This window comes from Myotis lucifugus, unplaced genomic scaffold (assembly GCF_000147115.1).
Source record: "Myotis lucifugus unplaced genomic scaffold, Myoluc2.0 scaffold_1168, whole genome shotgun sequence".
NCBI lineage: Eukaryota > Metazoa > Chordata > Mammalia > Chiroptera > Vespertilionidae > Myotis > Myotis lucifugus.
The window spans coordinates 24782-45414 of record NW_005872216.1 but is presented as its reverse complement, the minus strand read 5'-3'; the positions used below and the strand labels follow the sequence as shown (position 1 = coordinate 45414).

General features: G+C 58.9%; 1 protein-coding gene and 2 pseudogenes across 22 annotated transcripts in view; all 3 read right to left on the bottom strand.

The window, feature by feature from the left end:
• The window catches only part of LOC102429481 (saoe class I histocompatibility antigen, A alpha chain-like), a 65939-nt gene that overhangs the window by 23295 nt on the left and 22011 nt on the right, over window positions 1-20633 (bottom strand). For 3 of the 22 annotated variants that reach the window (XM_023748131.1, XM_023748133.1, XM_023748145.1), the window contains exon 4: window positions 12493-12768. The exons of 17 other annotated variants lie outside the window; for them this stretch is intronic. In XM_023748131.1, the coding sequence (XP_023603899.1) occupies window positions 12493-12768 (276 nt within the window). Of the gene's footprint in view, window positions 1-12106; window positions 12341-12492; window positions 12769-20633 lie in introns of those variants that run through there. 2 more of the 22 variants (XM_023748127.1, XM_023748150.1) reach the window with 2 other exon arrangements.
• LOC102431354 lies at window positions 6851-8759 on the bottom strand (annotated as a pseudogene).
• LOC111824319 lies at window positions 13010-14344 on the bottom strand (annotated as a pseudogene).

Here is a 20633-nt window from a genome sequence, read left to right as displayed (position 1 = left end):
ACTGCCTCCTGCACGCCGCCCACTGGGGATGGAGCCCATAACCCCGGCAGGTGCCCTTGACCAGAATGGAACCCAGGACCCTGCAGTCCGGAGGCTGACGCTCTATTCACTGAGCCACACCAGCCAGGGCAGGAGACCATCTCTAAAGCTCCACTTGGCACCTGCTTGGCCGGGTCACAAAGCCCAGGAGGGAGGGAGGAGCCATCACTCCCCCCCCCCTCCCCAGGCCTGGCAGCTCCCCTAAGGGCTCCGCTGTCTAATCCACCAGGAACCCAGGGGCTCTGTGGGGACCCCAGGCCTTGCACCCAACATGTCAGATTCCAGGGGCAGCAGGAGACCCCGTTTCATTGAAGCCAAGGAAGGACGTGTCCTGAGGAGGACAGACCTGCCCCAGGCTCAGCCCCTGGGCCGGGGAAGGGCCCGCTGGCCAGGGACCGCGGGTGGAACGTGCAGCCCTGTGGCCTGGAACCAGCCCCTTCCCCTCAACCAGGGGGACTGAGAGGGAAACTCAAGTCCAAGAACAAACTCTAAGATGCGGCTCATGGGCGCGGCTTGTGCAGGTTGGGCGCTGGGCTCGGGGCGCCTGGCCCAGGATGAATGGCCACCACGGCCACCACCGCTGAGGCTGAGGCGCAGGCTGTGAGACCGCGGAGGAGGCGCAGGCTGTGAGGCCACTGCGCAGGAGGGTGCCCCAGGAGCCCAGGTCCAGCCTCAGCTGCCCCTGCGGAGCCCGCCAGGAGCCCCCGGAGCTCGGCCTCAGCCTACGTGCCAACAGGGCGCAGACCCTGCAGATGGGGACCCTGAACTTGGGCAGCAGCTTTCTGGGCGCCTGAGTGAGCGGCTTCAGCCCTGTGCTGAGGCGTCATGGTGGTCACAGGCCCTGCCTTCCCGCCCACCCGCCCTCCTGGCTGCTGCAGCCCCTCCTTCCGGGCCCTGTTCACCCGCAGCCCAGCGAGCGCTGCGGTGGAGCTGCGGGCCGGGCGGCCCCGTCCTCCCTGCGCGTCCTCAGCTGCTGCCCGGCCGGCGAGCAGCGCGGGCTCCTGGGCACGGGGCTTCCTGCAGAGGCGGCAGGTCAGGGCGAAGGGCGCCTAGCTCTGCCTCCAGGGAGACCCTCAGCGGCCACTCCCAGGCCCGCTGCCCAGGAGTCTCCGCCTTCCAGTCCCGAGCCCCCGAGCTCAGATCTGGAGCTGGGCGGAAGCAGCCCCCCACGGCCCTGGGGCCCGTGTCCGCACCGAGCTGCGGGACCGGACTCTAAGGGCTCCGCTGTCTAATCCATCAGGAACCCAAGGGCTCTGTGGGGACCCCAGGCCCATCGGCGGAGGGGCCGCAGCCAGAAGGAGGCGGGTGGGGGCAGCGGTGGCCTTGGCGGCCGTAAGGTGGCCACTTCCCCACATGGGACCTGGCCGCCCGCCGGCCACCGGGGAGGCCTGGGCGGCGGTAGCGGCGGCGGCAGGGGGCGCGGTGAGCTGCCCAGCTTGTCCGGGCGGACCCGCCCTGGTCCCTCCGCGCCTGTCCCAGACCAGCCTGGCGCCATCACAGTGAGGAGGGCGCCGAGGAGGATGCTAGCAGGGAGGGCAGAGAGCAGCCCCGGCAGGTCTGCACCGTGTTCACCGCGCACAGCAGGACGCATGGCGGCCCGGTGCCCGGAAGCGGGAGGCCCTCCCCGAGTAGGTGACCCCTGAACCCGAATCGCCTCCGGGGCGGCGAAACTTGGTCTCTCCCAGCGGAGCTCACCCAGCAGCTCGATCCCGCCGCCGGCGACGGGCACCCATGTGTGTCCCCAGGGCCCAACTCAGGGCCTGCCCTGTCCCCGCGGGCACCGGCCCAGGGTCCTGCTTGCGGCGCCTCCGGGCCTCCTGCTCCGGACACACCGGCTCTCAGCTGCGGCGCTGGCACCCGCTCCTCCACCAACGACTCCAGACACAGCCCGCTGGACAGTCGCGTCCCCCCTGCTGCCCAGGACACCTGCCAGGACTTTGCTCCGAACTTCAAGGAGAGCGAAAAGAATGCCACGGGGGCCGACGTGCGCGCCCCTGCCCGCCCCGTCGTTGTGGGGAAGAGCTGGGTCCCCAAAGGGAAGCCGCGTGAGGGTGACACCCGCACCACCTTCCTCAGTGACTGGGGCAGGTGGACGCAGGCCATGATGGGCGTGGAGCGCAGCTGTGAAACAGGCAGCCATGAGGGCGAGGCTGGTCCGCAGCCGAGGCCCCTCAGCCACCCCCACCCAGCCCTCCATGCGGCCTCACACTCCCCCTCCTGTCACCCACCCACCCACCATCTTTGTCAGGAGCTGCTGTCTGCCCCACCCCTGACCCCAGTCCCAGTGGCTGGGAGAGGGAAGCAGTGGTGGGAGCTCTGGGTGGCTCTCTGTCTCTCTCTCTCTCTCTCTCTCTCTCTCTCTCTCTCTCTCACACACACACACACACACACACACTGGAGCACAGTCAGGGAGTACTCGCTCCCCCTCTCCTAACCCTGAGCCATTGTCTCCAATTCCCCTCAACCAGGCTGGGCAGGGGAGGGGCAGGCAGGGGCAGTCCTCTGGGTCAACTTTCCAGGCAGCCCCCTGAGACTGGCAGGGGCCCCAGAGTGCTCTGGACCCTCCTCCCACCTCCTCCCAGTGCTTCCATGTTTCCCAAAGTGCCTTCCTGTCTCCTTGGTCTGTCCCTGCCCCTGGAGCTGGGGAGGGCCAGGCGGTGGGGACGCTCCTGTGACAGGTGAGGAAACCTGGGCTCAGAGACTCCTGAGGACGGACCTCACCCACCTAAGGGGGCAGGGGTTGGTGCGCCCAGCGCCCTTCTCCCCCCACCCTGTACTCAGCCTCTCTTCCCCATCAGGCCCCTCAGACCTGAGTGGGGCAGGTCCTGGGTGAGGGGCACAGACCCAGAGTCTCTGAGGGGAGAGGGAGAGGTTTTGGGGGCTCACAGGTGCGTGTGTGTGTGTGTGTGTGTGTGTCTGTGTGAATGTGGGGAAGTTTTACTTTAAAATAAGTGAAGAGAAGAGAGGCAGTGGGAGCAGAGGAGCAGGCTGGCGGGCTGCTGCCCTTTTCTCTCTCCCCACTCCATCCCACGGCAGGACTCCCAGCGCCCATCCCCTGCACATACTTTTTAATACATTGTTTTTGCTCTTGAAATATCTATACTAATAACAGGGTAATATGATCATTAGACCGATGTCTTCCGGACATCCTTCTGGACAAAGCCACTGTGGCAGGAGCTGAGGCAGAGGCTGTTAGAGGCAATCAGGCCAGCAGAGGAGAGCAGTTAGGGTTGATCAGGCAGGCAGGGGAGAGGGGTTTAGGGATGATCAGGAAGGGAGGCAGAGTGGTTAGGGATGATCAAGCAGGCAGGCAGGTGAGCGGTTAGGAGCCATTGGTCCCAGATTGCCAGAGGGATGTCCGACTGTCGGTTTAGGCTCAATTTCTGTGTGATCGGGTCTAAACCGGCATTTGGATATCCCCCAAAAGGTCCCAGATTGGAGAGGGTGCAGGTCAGGCTGAGGGACCCCCCCCCCCCCACACACACACCGTGCATGAATTTTGTGCACCAGGCCTCTAGCTGAACTATAAGATTCCTTCTATTTTCAAACCAATGGGACTGTGTCTGATGTGCTCTTTGGTCCCTGGGGCTGGGGAAGGGAGGGTGGGGTGAGGGTGCGGGAGTAGCTGGATGTGTGGGTGCATGGAGAGTGTGGGTGCATGTTTCCAAGGTGGGACCCAGGCCCAGCCATCGCCTGGGCTGCATGTGAAGGGTCCCCTGGTCTTGGCCTGTTGGCAGAGCCCAGCTCCTGGGGACGGGGCAGGACCCCCTGCCTTTATTAGCAGCTGTTTGCTGGGTTTTCTCTCTAACCCTTCCTCTCTGCAGCCTCATCCAGTGTCAGTGATTTTGTTGAGTTTCACATGTGAAACAGAGGGCTGTTTTTTTTTTTTTCCGTTTTTGCTCCCCACCTCCCTGTGCTGCTGGGTGTCATGTGACATTTTTTGTCCCCATTTCCTCATCTCTCTCCTCACCTCTCTTTTCACCTCTGATCCCCTTCTGAGTCTGACAGCCTATGGCTCCCAGAGGCAGGAGCATTCTAGTGGTGGGGGTTCGACGGGCACCCATATGCGCCCCCAGGGCCCAGCTCAGGACCTGCCCTGTCCCCGGGGGCAGTGGGGTGGTGGAGCTATTCCAATGGACCCTTGGAATCTGATGTGGAGTCCTCACCCACCTCTGTAGCCCCCTGTAGCCCCCACAGGCCTGTGGGAAGGGGGTCCCTTCAGCACCTGTTTGTGGAGTTGGAGGTGGAGGTGCCTGGTCTGGCTGTGGTCCTGGCCCTCCCCTCTCTGGCCAAGTGTGAGTCTGTGTGTGTGGGGGGGGAGGCAAATGTTTGAGGGGAGTTGACACCCCAGCTAAATCACAAGCACCTTAGTCGCACTTCCCCTGCCCCTCATCCTGGCCTTGACACTCTACTTTAGCGTCACCCCAAAGCACACTGTCCTGGTCACTTGGTGGGCTCCAGGGCCCACAGAGAGGTGGGCTGGGGTTGCAGGCAGCCCCCAAAGGAAGCAGGAGTCTCCAGCTACTGCCCCTCCCAGGCCTCAGCTGGGGGCCAGCTCCTGGGACTGGTGTCCTCTCCCTCCCCAGCCTTTTCTCTGGGCAGATCCCTGCCCGGCCCCCTCCCTGCCTTGTCCTCAGGCAGGGCCTGCCCCTGTCCTTCCTCCAGACCCTTCAGCTCTGGGGTGGGTGGCAGAACCCCTTGTTTCAGGGACCCCAGGAGGTGCCCTTGGCTCAGGGGACTATGTGTTGGTGGTGGGGGAGGGGTGAAGGGTAGGGAATGATTCCTCACCAGGGGAGCCAAAGACAGGGCTGTGCTTCACCCCAGGAGCCACCTCTGTGCCCATCCCCCCTCCCTTCAGGGGGCCTGCTGCTCTCCCACCCCTCCTGCCCCTCCCCAGCCCAGCTCTGAGCTGCAGGGTTCCCACCCCCACCTGGGCAGCCAGGAAGGAGCCTGAATGGAGAATCCCCAACGCAAAAAGGACTGGAGGCCTCTGGCCGCCCCTGTCCCCGCCCCTGTTCCCGAGGGACACGGGGAGCCGCGGGGGTCCACGTGGAGAGCCCACACCAGCCTTTCTCTGGCTGAGCCCCCCCCTGCACCCCCCTGCCTGTAAGGGAGCCTCACATTCAGGACCGTAAGGGAAGAGCCAGTGGGAAAGGTGAACATGAGGACATCAGTGACACTGATGAGGATGAACTAAATGCCTTGGTAACAAAACAAATAAATAAAATGTGGCTCATGACCTTCTGTCACTTCCATGTCCTTGGGGGGCCCCATGTATGTCCCTGGGGCTGGGGGTGGGTGATTAATGACTGGGGGAGGGGCAGCCCCCACCCTCAGGAATAAAAAGCGCTCCAGGGAGGCCTCAGCCCTCTGACAGGTGGTGGAGCCTCTGGGCCTGAGTGAGTGAGCTGTCCCCCCCCCCCCCCCAAGGAAATAGCAAAACTGAATGCAAAGGGAAGACAAAAACCCAAAGTAGTGTACTGTCTATTCTCCTTTAACTTGATAACAGTTGACCCAATGCTCTCTAGCATGGCCTATTTCACAAGTACATTTTAAAGTTAACAACTCACTTGCAATTCTGGGTGATAACAGCCTTTCTCCTGAGAGTCAGGAGTTTGCAGATGAACTCCATTAGCTGCTTCTCTGGGGTGTCTAACTGTTGAGACTAAGGTGCAAATGTAAACCTTTTCTAGGTTTTCTCACACAGGAGCACCCCCATTTCTCACTGGTGGCAACGAATGGGGAAGGGAAAGGCCCCCAAAGGACCAGGCACACTGTAACCCAGGTGTGACACCCCAGGGAACCAGTGCGCCCTGGATTATGTTCTTTTATCCCTTCTTTGTCTCCCAAGTATTCAGAAACCCCTGTGAAATCTTCTTTTTCTGTTTTCTGGCCCAGATGGCACATTATTCTGGAGAGATCAGACTTTCTGGGCCCTCAAGTGTTGAGGACAATGTTGTGAAGTGTGAGAGGCAGTGGAATGAGCACTGGCCTTGGGGTCAGGGAACTCTAGGCTAGCTCCAGCACCAGACAGCTATGTGATTATGACCCAGTCATTTAACATCTCTGGGCGTGTTTCCCTGTTGGAAAACCAGGGGATTGGTGTAAACCAACTTCTAGATTCTTTCCAACAGGAAAATTCTAGATTCCATAATTGTGTGGCTCTTCTAAGCCACCAAAAGAGCTGTCACAAAGTCCATGTGTTTTAATGCCATAAGAGAGGCCCTTGGCCACCATGCAGAGCTTATTGACTCAGATTACATACACTTCTAACAACACTGGTCTCACACATTCTCAGACCACACAGATTAGAAGCAGCAAATGATAAGGGGGAGGGAAAGAGCTGCACAAGCTGGGCATCCTGACAGAAGTCACAGTCAACAACGTTTTCAAGTCAACAAACACTGATGGAGCGCAGTGTCTACCACGTGCTGGGCCCTGTACTTAGTGTTAGGACATCAAGATGAGCAAGGCAGCCCAAAGGGTGAAAATTCGGGGACAAGACAAGACATAGGGAGTAACAAGTACAAACCCCCCGCCCCCCAATTACAAAAAAACGAAAACAAAATTCAACAGAGGGACTGGCGACATATCTGCACACTGACAGTTGTTGGTAGTCATTACTGATGAGAGTCACCAACTCAGAAAAGGCTGAAATGGAATACACTCGGCTTAAGAAGGCAGAGAGAGATAGCTCTGGTTTAAAAAGTTCTCTTTCAAACACGATAGAAAATGGTTTCAAAAAAAGTATTGGCGCTTAAGAGGGGTAAACTGGCTCTGTATTCACCCTGGAGGGCGGGCAGGCAGGTGTTCAGTGCCCAGCCACACCTGGCAGCGGAGGTGCCACGGATTGTGAACCGCGTTGGGACACGGGGCAAAGGCGTGCCCCACTTGCCACAGAGGTTGCACACGATGCCCTTTGGGCAGTAAGGGCTCAGGTGCCCCTCCTCTTCGCCCCTGAAGCACCTGTCCTGCGTGCAGCTGCTGCTCCGGTGGGTCCGGGAGCCACATTTAAAGCACGTCTTGGGCTGTCCCTTGTACCAGCTGTAGCCCCAATCGGCTCGGCCCCCAGAAAGAAGGTCCCCCCCCCCCGCCCGCAGGTGCCCTCGCCCTGGCGCAGCTCGATCTCACACTTTACTCCCGGGTCCAGATCCCGAACCTGTCGGTCACCATCACGGGCACGGCCAGCACATCGCAGTGGCGCTTGAGCCGGGTCACCATGTCCTCCACGTCCACGGTCTGGTTCCGGAAGAGGATGAAGAGCGTCTTTCAGCTGGACTTGCTGCGCCCCAGCACCAGGAAGTTCTCCCAGCAGCCCTCCCGCTCGCGCTTCTCCTCGTAGACGCGCAGGAACAGGGCCAGCTTCTCAGCCAAGAGGAAGCTCATGTCGAACTCGAGGCTGCCGGGGATCTGGATGATGTCGCCGGGCGCCAGGCAGATGGAGCGCAGGGTGGGCGCGCCCACCACGAAGTCCCGGGTGGGGCAGGCGCTCTCGTCTCCCTGGAAACAGATGCTCAAAGGAAAGAGGCCCTTGCTTGGGTTGGCCGCGGAGTCCGCCGCCGCCGCCCCCAGCTCCTCCGGGGGAGACTCCTCGGCCGGCGCGGAGCCTGGACGGGGTCGCCATGGCCGCCCCTCGGCCTTCTTCCTCCGGCCCGCCTTCGCGCGCCTTTCTTCTGGCGGGGGTCCGCCACCTCGCTTAGCGGCTCTCTCCGTCGCCCATTCGGGTCCCCGTGGAAGGCCGGGGGGAAGTCGCCGAGGCCCGGGGCCGCCAGGCCCGCGGGGCACCCAGCTCGCCGCCCCCGCCGCGGCCACTCTCCTCCTCGCGCCGCGGTGGCCGCGACTCCCGCAACTCACACTTCTTCCCGGGCAGGTTCTTCCCCGCCTGGGCCCAGCCACCTTCTCGCGGCCGCCCTCCTTCTCCTCGGCGCAGGGCCAGGAGCTGCGGGCGCCCCCGCTTCCTCTCCTACACGTTCTTTTTTTTTTTTTTTTTTTTTTTTTTTTTTTAAACCACTACAGTTTCTGTGGGGATGACAAATATCAGTAGTAGGAAATCCAATGATACAAAAAATACTACATCTAGTTGGGTAGATATACTATGTTTGGTGACACACAGTAGGTGGCGCTCATTACACAGTGATTAAACAGTAACTACCCTGAAGCACAGAACTGTGAAGGCCACAGCTGCAGGCCCTGGGCCTTTCTGCTGAGCACGTTGGGAACCTGGATGCCCCCTCCAGGGGCCCGACCAGGAAACCTACTCAGGAGTCCAGCCCTGAAGAGGCAACTCCCAGAGTCCCTTGCAGCTGACAGATGCCAGGCAAGCACGTGAGTGATGAAGTAGTTACAGCCTCACTCACAAAAGCTACCATTTCTCCTTCTAGAAAGAAGCAGGAAGAGAAGGAATTCCTTGAATCCGCTCCTGGCCTGTCAGATGGGAGCGCAGAGGAGGCAAGGAGAGCGGTGGCAAGAGACTCAGCGGGCCAGGTGCGCTGGATCCTTCACAACCATGGTTGGCTCCTAAGCACTGGTAGCAAGGTGACTTCTGATTTGTAATCTCAGGTAAATTACAGATAAAGGAACAAGGCCCAGAGTCATACACGAAGATTAATAAACGGCGCTTCCAAACTGCTCACAGCAGGCTCTCCACACAGGCACCCCGATTTCTTCTTCCCGCCTCTGGCTTGCAGAGCAGCTCCCATGGCCATTTCCAAACCTTCCATCTTCGGTCTTTGCTGAGCACTCCGTGTCCCCTAAGCGCCAGTCCTGTGGCATCTCTCCCCTTCTTCCGCTTTCACTGCACCTGCTGCATCTTGGCTGCTCCCTCCTGTGGGCTCATCCTTCCCAAGATCCTCCTCGCTCCCAGCCAGGACGATGAGCTCATGGGGACAGAAATGCTTGACCTGCGGAGGCCGTTTCTCTGGGATGTTCTCTAAACCCTCAGGGCTGTCAGTGGAGAGACACATCCGGAGAACATCCGTGTCCCGGCAGGAGAGGGAACTCCAGCCACCATCCTCCTCCTGCCCAGCTGTGCCCCCCAAAGCCCGCTCGGCCTGCTCTCCGCCCCCTTCTGTGCCTGCCCTCTCGTTCCCACACACCTGAGGTTCCTGCCCCCCTGGGAATGGGTTCTTGTAAGAACAATGAGGCAGCGGGTTTTGCCACCAGCGCCATCACCAACATCACTGATTCCCCCGGATGGCAGCCATTGCGGACCAGGAATCAAACAGTGATCTCCTGGTTCATAGGTTGATGCTCAACCACTGAACCATGCTGGCCGGGTCAGACTGATTCTTTTAAAAGAAAAGTGAAACCACATCTATCTTTGCTCAAAACTCCTCCGCCATCCCCAGCCCTATCTGAGGCGGCGTGTACCTGACTCTGCCCACTGCACTCTGCGGCACCACACTGGCCTTCTGGCTGCTCCCAAAACACAGACGTGCTCCCCGCCCAGTGCGTTTGTGCTGCAGGTCTCCCCGCCTGGAGAGAACTTGCCCCCGACACACACATGGGTAAACACTCACCACTTTCTCATCTTTCCTCGAGTCAACTTCCCAGTGAGGCCCATGCTGACCCTGGGACCTAAAATAGCCGCCTTTGTAACAGCTACTTTTGCTGAATGGATAGAGTGCCACCCTCAGACTGAAGGTCACAGGTTGTATTCCGGTCAAGGGCATGTACCTCGGTGCAGGCTTCATGGGACCCCCGTGCTGGAAGCAACAAATAGATGGGTCTCTCTTACCTGGATGTTTCTCTCTGTCTCTGTCTTTCCCCTCTCCCTCTCCTCTCCTTAAAAGTCACTGGAAAAATATCCTGGGTGAGAACCAACAAACAAAAAAGCCATCTTCCCTCCCCCACACACACGCACAGTGGATCCCTTCCCCACAGCACTCACCATTCTACACAGAGGTCTTACTTGCCGTGGGGAAAGGATGTAGCTTGTCTCTCTGCAATAGAACATACGCTCTGTGAGGCCAGCAGCCTGGCCTGCTCTCAGCTCCCTGAGGTGGAGCCGCCTCACTTCCTGTGCCTCACAGACCTTGTGGGCTTTTCAATGGAAGGTGAGGCTTTCCACCAACAAGTAGATTCTGACACAGGTGACAGTGAGCATTTTTCACAATGAAGCACATGTTAACTAAGGTGTGCACGTTATTGTTTAGACATGAAACTATTGGACACTGAGTACATGCCAGTACAGTGTAAGCATAATGTTTATGTACAGGAAGAAGCCAACGCATCTGAGCCTCGGTTCATGTCGATGTTGGAATTACTGTGGGTCAGGACCCGGCCTGAAGTACCTCCAAGGTCCCTGTGCGTTCCAGAGGGAACAGCTGTCACACGGTCACAAAGTCCTGGCTGAGGGGTCACCATCAGAGAACCTGTCCCTGTTCCACACACAGTGTCTTCATGGCTGTGGCCCCAGCACAGCTGTCCTGGGCCGGCTGCAGCTCAGGGTGCCCCCGGGGCCGTCACTGCACCTGCACAGCCCACACCACTGCTCCCCTAAACCTCCAGCAGCCTCTCTCCTCACATCCGGGTCCTGCTGGGGTCAGCACTAGAGGGAAGGATGGGAGAGAGGGCTGCGGGCAGAGCACAGTCCCAGCAGGAACTGATCTCAGAGGAGGAATCCTGCTCCTGCTAAATCCTCGGAGAGTTCAGGGAAAGACGGAAGATCAGGACCAGAAGGAGGCAAGAGCAGGAGGAGCCTGAACACCCATCTCCACATGGAGGTCTCCTGTGTGCAGGGACCCTGGGCCTGTGAGACAATGACAGGCAAAAGCCTCCTGTTGCTATAAATCAGGGACACCCAGAGAAAGAGAACAAAACGCCTACACAAAAGCAGTAACAGGCATAATATCCACCAAAAAAGAGAACAACAAACACCCAGGAGATGAGGGCGGAGGTCAGGACCCTGGCTTGAGCCCAGGCTGACCTGCCCCAGGAAGGTCTCGCTGTCCAGGGTCCTGAAGATGCGCTGCATTAGGACACGTGACAAGGCCTGTGGGGTGTGTGACCCTGTGACCACAGGTCCTGGTGGGACAGGGTTCCACTGAGGGACAAGGTCAGAAGAGCAGGGAGGTGACCTGGCGGAGGACTGACCACGTCAAAGCTCACGATACACTGAGCACTGACCAGGCACAGGCCCCAACCACGCTCTGTCCTCACAGCCCCTCTGGTCCCCTCCTGGGATGGGCTCCACACTGCAAACACATGAGACCTGGGTAGTTCTTGAAGCTTAAATTTATTTCCTCTCAGAAGTTAGGATTTTCCCCTTTAACTCACCAACACTTCTTGGAAAGAAATGAACAGAGTCACATCCAGAATCACATTTTAATACGGGAGCAGGAAGTGTCAGCTCAGACCACCAGAAATTAAAGGTAGAGACAGGGAGGTCCCAAACCAGTAAAGTGTGGGGAGGAGGGCGTGGCCAGACCTCCAATCAGAGGTTCTTGAGTCAGGAAGTGGGAGCGTAAACACATCTTCCATCACCCAGTCCCACCAAGGCAGCTGCCGCCCGCTATGGAGGACAATCATCATGAACAGACTCAGGTCAGTGGCTGTAACTGGTGACATTCTCAAAGCCCACTTCATGCTCACAGTGTCTCACAGAATCCCCACCACCGAGTCCTCCCCTCTGCCCACCCCGCTCCATGGCAGGGTCTCACCTTTAGACGCCAAGAGAGACACATCAGAGCCCTGGGCGCTGTCACTACCTGAGGGGGACACACCAGGATGGGGTCAGAGTCCCAGGGCAGGAGACTAAAGAGGAACTATGGGGGGGGTCCCCCAAGGCTCCCATCTGCACTGTCACAGGCACTCAGGGGTTCCCCCTCCATATTCACTGGCAGCCTGAGTGTAGCTCCCTCCACTTCCACTTGCGGGAAGAAAACATCCCATGAGAGACCAAGGAGGAGCCAGGGCCATGAGGCCCTAAAGGAAGCCCTAGTCCTGGGCCCCAGAGAAGTTTCCAGAACCCTATGTATAGACCCAGGGCAGGATCAGGAAACCTCAGGGAAGTGTACGTGTGGGGACTGGACCCACTGCCCACCTGGAGGTCTGTGCTCAGCAGGGACCTGCCCTCTGACCTGGGGCTGCTGAGAACAGGGTCCCCACCACCAGCATCATCAGGTGATAAGTGGGTCCCTCATTTTCCCACGGGTCTCACTACAGAGTAAGTGTGAGCACAGAGCCCCACACTGGCCATCACACGTGTGTGGAGGGTGCTTCCCATGAATGAGGCGGGACACACATCTACCTGGGCTTGAACCCCCAGTGGGACACACACTCAGACCCCACCCCTGCCCACCTGAGCACCTCCTCCCCCACATCACAGCTCCAGCCACAGCTCCCAGCAGAACTAGGCCCCCAGCGATGCCCATGAAGATGAAAATGAAGGGGAGAAGGGAACGAGCCCCTGCTGCCCTGAAAAGAGGCTCTGTTTCTACCGCTCCTCCCTACCCCATCTCAGGGTCAGGGGCTCAGGCAGCCCCTGGTGCTGCACATGGCACGTGTATCTCTGCTCCTCTCCAGGGGGCACCACCACGGCCGCCCACTTCTGGAAGGTGCCGTCCCCCGAAGGCCTGGTCTCCACCAGCTCCATGTCCTGGGTCTGGTCCTCCCCGTCACGCTGCCAGGTCAGGCTGATGTCCGCAGGGTAGAAGCCCAGCGCCCAGCACCTCAGGGTGACCTCACGGGCAGAGACGGGGTGGTGGGTCACGTGTGCCTTTGGAGGGACTGAAGGGAGGGGAGAAAATGCAGGAACTTTGCATCCACCATGGGACACTCCAGCAGCGCCCATGTGATCATCCTGAGAGTGGACAGACACCTGGGGTGGGGGAGGGAGCACACAGCCCACACATCAGCCTGGACAGAGGCACCTGAAAGGACCTCCTAGTCTTTAGAAAGGTCTAGAATCAGAGAGACACAGCCCAAGGCTGGAGGCAGGTCTCTGAGGGAGAAAAGGGATTTGTGGTCCTGACTTGGTTGGAGGCCACGTGACTCAGAAAAGCTGGGGTCAGGCCTCAGACACAGTGGGTGTGGGCAGCGCACAAGGCCTGAGAAAGAAGGTTCCCGTGGGTCCCAGAGGCCCCGCAGGGCCCATGGGCTATTTCAGGGGGGTCTCCCTGCACCCCAGGAGAGCCTGCACCCCTAACTGTTCCTGAGAGGAGGGGGGTCCCTCTGTTACCTGACTTGGACATCCAGGGGGCTCCCTCCCTGACCCCAAGGAGGGGTGTCTGACACTGAACCCCTGTCCTGTCTCCTTGTAGGAGCCCCAGACCCGGGGAGAGGGGGCGGCCCCAGGTACTTGCGCGCTGCAGGGTCTCATTCCCTTTGTCCAGGTACATGAGCAGCGATTCCACACACCGGCCCTCCAGGTAGCTCCTCATTCTCTGCCACACCGGCCGCCTCCCACTTGCGCTTGGTGATCTGAGCCGCCTTGTCGGCCGCGGTCCAGGAGAGCAGGTCCTCATTCAGGGCGATGTAGTCGGAGCCGTCGTAGGCATGTTGTTCGTACCCTCGGATGAGGCGCCCCTCGGATCCCAGGTCGCAGCCATACGTGCTCTGGAGGGTGTGAGACCCTGACCCCGCGCCGAGGTCAGCCCCGCGCCGAGGTCAGCCCCGCGCCGAGGTCAGCCCCGCCCCGCCCGCCCCGCAGTCTCCGAGGGATCCTCCCGGGTGGGGGCCGGGCGGGTCCCGCCGCCTCGGGGTGACGCTTTGACCCGGATCCTCAGAGCGTCGGGGTGACGCTCGGACCCGGACCCTCGGGGCGACCCCGGCCCGTTCCTGCGGAGGGAGGTCGTGACGGGCCCGGCGCGCGGCTCACCGTCCTCGCTCTGGTTGTAGTAGCCGCGCAGGGTCTCCAGGCTCCGTTGGAAAGCCTGTGCGCTGCTCTTGCTGATCTGCGTCTCCCGGTCCCAATACCCTGGCCTCTCCCGCTCCACCCACGGCTGCTGCATCCACGGCGCCCGGGGCTCCATCCTCGGATTCGGGGCGTCGCTGTCGAACCGCACGAACTGCGTGTCGTCCACGTAGCCGACGGAGAGGAAGCGGGGCTCCCCGCGGCCGGGCCGGGACACGGCGGTGAGGAAATACCTCAGGGAGTGGGGGCCTGGGGGGCGGACGGAGGGCAGGGCCGGGGCTTGACACGCGCCTTCCCGGCCCCGCGCCCCCGCCAGGTCTCCTCGCTCCTCCCCGCACCGCCGCCCATCCGACCCCGCACTCACCGGCCCAGCTGGGGGTCAGGACCAGCGCCCCCGAGAGCAGCAGGAGGAGGGTGGGGGGGCTCATGACTCTCATCCTCGGTTTCTGGGGACCGTCTGAGTCCCGGCGCTTCCACCGAGGAGTTATAACCCTGAGCCACGTGGTCGCTGATTGGCTGCTCTGGAAACCGCTCAGCCAATGGGAGTAAGGAATGGGTTCGCGTCGAGTCTCCAGGAATGAGGCGCAGACACAGGTTGATAGAGAAGTGACACCAGGGCCCTGGGAGTCACCCACAAAGAGCTGGCCCCCAGACTCTGTCCTCTGCGGAGACGTGAGCGCAGGCCTGGGCCCTGGGACTCGTCCTGCCCCTCCTCCTGCGCGGGGTGCCCGTCACACTGTCCCCGAGGCCTGGCCCAGGCGCTGTGCTGTTCAGGGACTTTCCAAGATTTTGGTGTCACCATCTCTGTGCAGCCTCACACACAGGCAGGCGCCCAGATAACCTTGTGTGTGTGGTGACGACTGTCCTAGTGACCCTCACGGAGTCACACAGGTTGAAACAGTTATTAATCCATGTCGCATGTCACTTCCTGTGAGATAACAGAACTCATGTTTTTAAAAAAATATATTTTATATTGATTTCAGAGAAGAAGGGAGAGGGGGAGAGAGAGATAGAAAGATCAATGATGAGAAAGAGCCATTGATTGGCTGCCTTCCTCACGCCCCAACTGGGAATGGAGCCCACAATCCCGGCAGTTGCCTGACAACAGGTGAGCTGTGACCTCCTGGTTCATAGGTCAATGTTCAACCACCGGGCCGCTGGCTGGGGAATATTGAATAATTTCTGTTCTGTTCTGTCACAGTCCCCAGGGCTGTCTTGCTGGGTGACTCTTGTCCTCATGCAGGTGATGTAAAGTGACACCTTGTGTCTCTAAGTCCTAGAGACCTTCCCGTGCTGATGCATTGAATCATGTCATCAGAGCTCACAGGTGTTGCTGTTCCCACAGAGGCCCCTAGAAAAGTGTGTCAGCACTGGAAGCGGTCTAGCTCACGTGGTGGGACACACCTGTTCCAAAATTCTGGTTTTCTCTTGGGAGCTGACATTTTATCAAGACAACAGGAGGGTGAGTTGTCACCTGCCAGGTGATATTTCCTGAAGGAGAAGCTCACGTTCATTTTTGAGAAAGTGTGAGCCAGTTCACCCAATCTCAGGAATTCCATTGTCTGTGTCATTAATTCTTTTAAGTAAACATGGGCCAGGCTGGGTGTGGCTCAGTGGCTGAGCATTGACCTATGAACGAGCCAGTCAGGGTTCTATTCCTGGTGAGGCCACCTGCTGGGATGCAGGCTAGATCCTCAGTGTGGGGCTTGCAGGAGGCAGCCTGTCCATAATTCTCTCTCATTATGGATGTTTCCATCTCTGCCTCCCTCTCAGTTCCTCTCTGGAATCAAATTTTTAAAGTATATTTTTTATTGATTTTAGAGAGGAAGGGGGAGGGAAAGAGAGATAGAAACATCCATGATATGAGAGAATCATGGAACGCTGCCTCCTGCATGCCCCCTACTGGTAATTGAGACCACATTCCAAGCACATTCCACAACCTATGCTCCATCCATGGAGACAAACAACCTAGGGCTCAATTTTTTTTAAAAAAATATATTTTATTGATGTTTTACAGAGAGGAAGGGAGAGAGACAGAGAGCTAGAAACATCGATGAGAGAGAAACATCGATCAGCTGCCTCCTGCACATCACGGTTGGGTGGGGGTGGGGGTGGGGGAATGTGCCCGCAACCCAGGTACATGCCCCCGACCGGAATCAAACCCAGGACCCTTCAGTCCGCAGGCCGACGCTCTATCCACTGAGCCAAACCGGTTTCAGCGAGGGCTTAAGTTTTAAAAAATGTAAGCATGGGATCCCATGCGAAAGAGGCTTGCCCCGCTCACGCACATGATCTGCCTGGTACATGATACTTGGGAATGTGGCAGAAATGTTTTTAATGTACTTCCTAGGTCATCATATAAGTTTTTTTTAATCCTCCATTTTTATTAAAGACAGTTAAGAAATTATTCCATTTGTGTAATGAATGCAAGATACATATATCTTCTATTTAAAAATACTTTTAATATTTCAAATATAGTTGATGTACAATATTGTATTAGGTGTACAACTCTGGTTAGACATTCATATAACTTATACAGTGATCACCCCCATACATCTAGTACCATGTGGCCTCATATGTAGTTGTTACAATGTGATTGACTGTGTTCCCTGCGCTGTCCTTTCCCTCCCCATGACCACACTGTAAGGACCATGTTGTAGCTCCTCCTCCTTCACCTGCTGTGCCCAGTCCCTCCCCTGCCCTGCGGCAGCCAGCAGTCTGCTCTCCAGAATCAAACTCAGAGACACACAAGGATGTTGACAGGGAAAGGGTCCGGTGGACCAGTGTTCCTCAGCCAAAGCCCAGGAGGCTCCCTGTGGGCAGGCGAGGTGGGTTCGTCATCATTGCTGGAGGGAGAACGCATCCCATGGGGACCATGTGGCATACTAGTGGGAAGGAGGGAGAGAGGACACATCTAGGGTGTGGGCTCTGGATGGGCGGCCTTGGGGAGAGTCTGGGGAGCAGGCTCCTCTAGATGGTGGTTTCAGGAGGGGCGGCTCTATGGGTGGGCAGCTCAGTGACCATCTAGGGACAAGGCTACCTGCAGCGAGGATGGAGGTGCTGCTGGAGAGAAGCAGCCTTGCTGCCAGGAGCCAGCGCAGGGAGCTGTGTGGTCCTCTGTGAGCTGCGCGGGGCCCTGTGTGTGCCTGTGTTTAGACGCAGGGTGTGGGTGTTGCTCTGTCTCCCTTGTCATGGCCTCAAGGGGGCCGGGTCTGAGGGTGACGCTCTGAGAGGTGACTTGTGTCCAACAGGAGAGGAACCCGGCCCAGCTGTGAGCTGCAGGCCAGCTCCTGACAGCACTGAGGCCTCCTGTGTCAGACCAGTTCCCATGGGGGTTGCTTCTCCTTCTCTCTGAAATCCAATGTCTAAAAGCATCCACAACCCAATCCACAAGTAACGCACATGAGGAAACAATGCGGAAAGGAGAAATGTAAATGTCAGAAACCTATATTTGTAATAAACACACGGAAACAATAATGAGAATGTGGAATAAGAAAAATAGGAATAAAATTGAAATCCATCTGTTTGGGAAAGAAGAAAGAAAATGATGATAGCATCCGCCAGAGGGAAGGGAAACACACTGTGGTAAAGATGGAAAGAGTTGAATGGACACAATTTCTAAGGAAGTTTTTACCTAAAGTCTCAGCCATTGAATATGCTCACATTCCCCGGAACTGGTGCGCTCAGTTGGTTGAACATCAACGTATGAACCAGGAGGTCAAAGCATGATTTCAGGTCAGGGCACATGGCCTCCTGGCCACCGCCAACCCCAGTAGGGGGCGTGCAGGAGGCAGCTGTTCAATGATTCTCATCATTGATGTATCTATCTTTCTCTCTCCCTTCTTCTCTGAAATCAATAAAAATATATTTAAAGAAATAATAAATGTGCTTACATTATGATATAGAAATGTCTCTTTTAGGCATTTATCCAAAGAAGATAGTCAGACATGTCCTGAATATATACACATTGAAGGCTGTTTCTTGTGTTGTGGCTATAAAAGCACAGAATGGGATGCATGTAAACACCTAACCCCCGTCACCACGGTAACTGTGGGAGGGGAGCGCTTACTGAGTCTCAGGCACTCACCTCCTGGGACCCACATGGAGGGTCAAACTGACTCCGCAGCGCAAACCCAGGAGGCACCAGAGGGGGTGCTGTCGGGGGACGGGGAGGAGGAGCTCAGAGAGGCTCTGGCGGCCTTGGCCCTGGGGTGGGACTCAGGGGTTTGCTCAGAGCCCTGCTGGCTCCTCTCTCACTGGCTCCCTGTCCATCAGGGGCAGCCATAGCTCTACCCTCCAGGCAGGGGAGCGGCTGCCATGTTCCAGAATGTTCTGTGACAGGAGGCTGCTGGGCCCAGAGTGCAGGAGGACAGCCAGGGGCAGGTCCTTTCACCATCAAACCACAGTTCAGTCCCTCCAGGCGCCCAGGTCCCTGCAGGAGGGAGGGGCCCCCGCTGCGCCCCCCGCGGGCGGGAGGCGGACACCCCCAGGGGCCCTGCCAGCTCGTAGGACCCATCTTCTGGGCGCTGAGCAGGGCCTGTGGGTGGAGAGTCAGGAAGGGCTGAGGCGCCTCCTCCCCACGTGCCCACAACCCCGCGGAGGAGGGGCTCCTGGAGGGTCACCCCGTGCCCCCCTTTGTGTGAGACGCCGAGTTTGGGCGCCCGCGGTCCGGGGTTCCCATCCATGGCGCCCAGGACCCAGCCCAGCTCCTCCCCCAAAGGCCTCGCCCTGAGGACGGTCCCAGGAGAGGGCGGACCTCAGACCTGCTGAGCCCTGAGCGCAGCAGCGGGGGTGGCGCTGTCCCCCTTCAGGCCCCAGAGCAGGACCAGCGGCCCAGGAGCCGGGCCTGGTGCTGGGGCGGCTCCTCCTGGGACTCGACCAGCGGGGGCCCTCCCAGGAGTGAGGTGCGGGCACCTCCGCGGGGTGGGGTGAACGCGGCTCCGGGTCCCCAGCTCTGGCTGCGGGCAGCGCAGGTGGCTCCACTTCCCTTTGGGGTTCGGGTCCCCACACCTGGTTGCTTCTCCCCCAGGGAGTCTGTGGGGGGGAAGAGGAGGAGCTGGGGCCCCCTGCCATGACACCCGTGGAGGTGGGGCCTCTGACCCCCTCCCCCATCTGCCTCCTGCAGCTCCCCGCCTGCGGGGCACCTTAGTGTGAGGATCCCCGGGAGCTGAGTGGGAAGCGTCCGCCCGGAGCTCCTGGGCCTTTAAAGCTTCACCTGAGTCGCTGGCCTGTGGCGAGTTCCATGTGCACAGCGCCCCCCGCCGGAGGGAGGCGGCTCCTGCAGCCACACCTTCGGGCGCCAATAGGGGCCTGTAAAGGGCATGTTCACCCCAAAGGCTGCCGGGAGCCGGTCCATCCTTGCTGCTTGACACAATCGCTGCAGGAAAGAAACATCTGCACAGCATATGTTTCAATGGACCTGGCATATATAGCATACTGTTCTTAATATGTTTGCTCCCTTTAGCGCCATGTGTTTTAACCAAGGTCACCTCTCCGAGAAAGGTTGTTTCCCCAGGTGGGGATCTTTCCCTGAGGTTAGGGAGGGGATACAACCCCTTAATTAAGTGCCAGGCGGGTAGTTAAGCTACATAATCTTTACTCCCTGGAATGGAGATAAGAAACGCCCTAACCTTTGTAATAGAAATTGACAGGATTAAAATCGGCTGGTATAAATATGGATGTAACAAGACAATAAACATCAGATCCTGATCAGTTCCTAACCAGAACTCCGACCAGAACTTTGGCTGGAGATCCTGGCTAGAGGTCCTGACTAGGCTGCTGATCAACTGAAGGCTGTCTTCGTGTCATTCCTTCTTCGCCGACTCCGTCCACACCTTTGGGGACCCCTGGACCCGCTGGGATTGGACCCCAGCAAAAGGCCACGCCTCCCAGAGCCCAACCTCAAGGCTTTAAAGTGGGGGTGTTGTTTGTTTTCTCTATAATGTGTGTGTGTTGTCCCCATAATTGAATGCATTCTCCCTGAGTGTGAGCCTCAGGGCACTGACCCCACAGGCACCCATTTCGCACGATCCTGCGCGTTCCGGGCTGTGTGTGCCGCCATGGCCTCTCCCTCTATGATCAGGACAGTTGATCAGTGCGGCTCCTTTTCTCATTGAAAACTGTGCTCAGCAGGAGGGAGCCGCTCCCTCTCTCAGGAAGAGGGGGCTCCCCCGGGAGCCAGAGCTGATGACTTTGCTGAGGGGCCCGGGGCGGGTTCCCACGGGGACAGGGCTGAGCGGGAGGGAAGGAGGCAGGGATTTCTGCAGCCGCGTCCCCTCCAACAGGCCTCCAGCTGTGAGACTGAGAGGAGGGCGGCCCCCAGGCGCGTGGCGACTTGGGGAGGAGGTGACTCTGTTGGTGGGAGAAGCCCCTTCCCCTCCACTTGGAGAGGCTTCTGCTCTGAGTCTCTGAGACTCACCATCGCCCAGCGCAGGCCTGTCCACTGTGCGTCCATGGAGACAGCACAGCGAACGCCGCTCCCAGCACCCGCCGCCTCTGGGACACAGCGCCAGGGACGCGAGGAGGCCCCGCGGGGCGCAGGGCGACCCAAGAAGCCTTCCCGGAGGGGGCGGCGGGCAGGACCCGCCCAGGACTCAGACCCGCAGAGCTCCTGGGAGCCGCGCAGCCTCCTCTCCGGGTCCCTGGCAGCCCGACTGTCCCTCCTGGGACCCGCCAGTCCCTCCACCCACGTCCGGGACCCTATCGCGCCGTCCTTCCTCGGCTCTTGGGCCACGGGCTG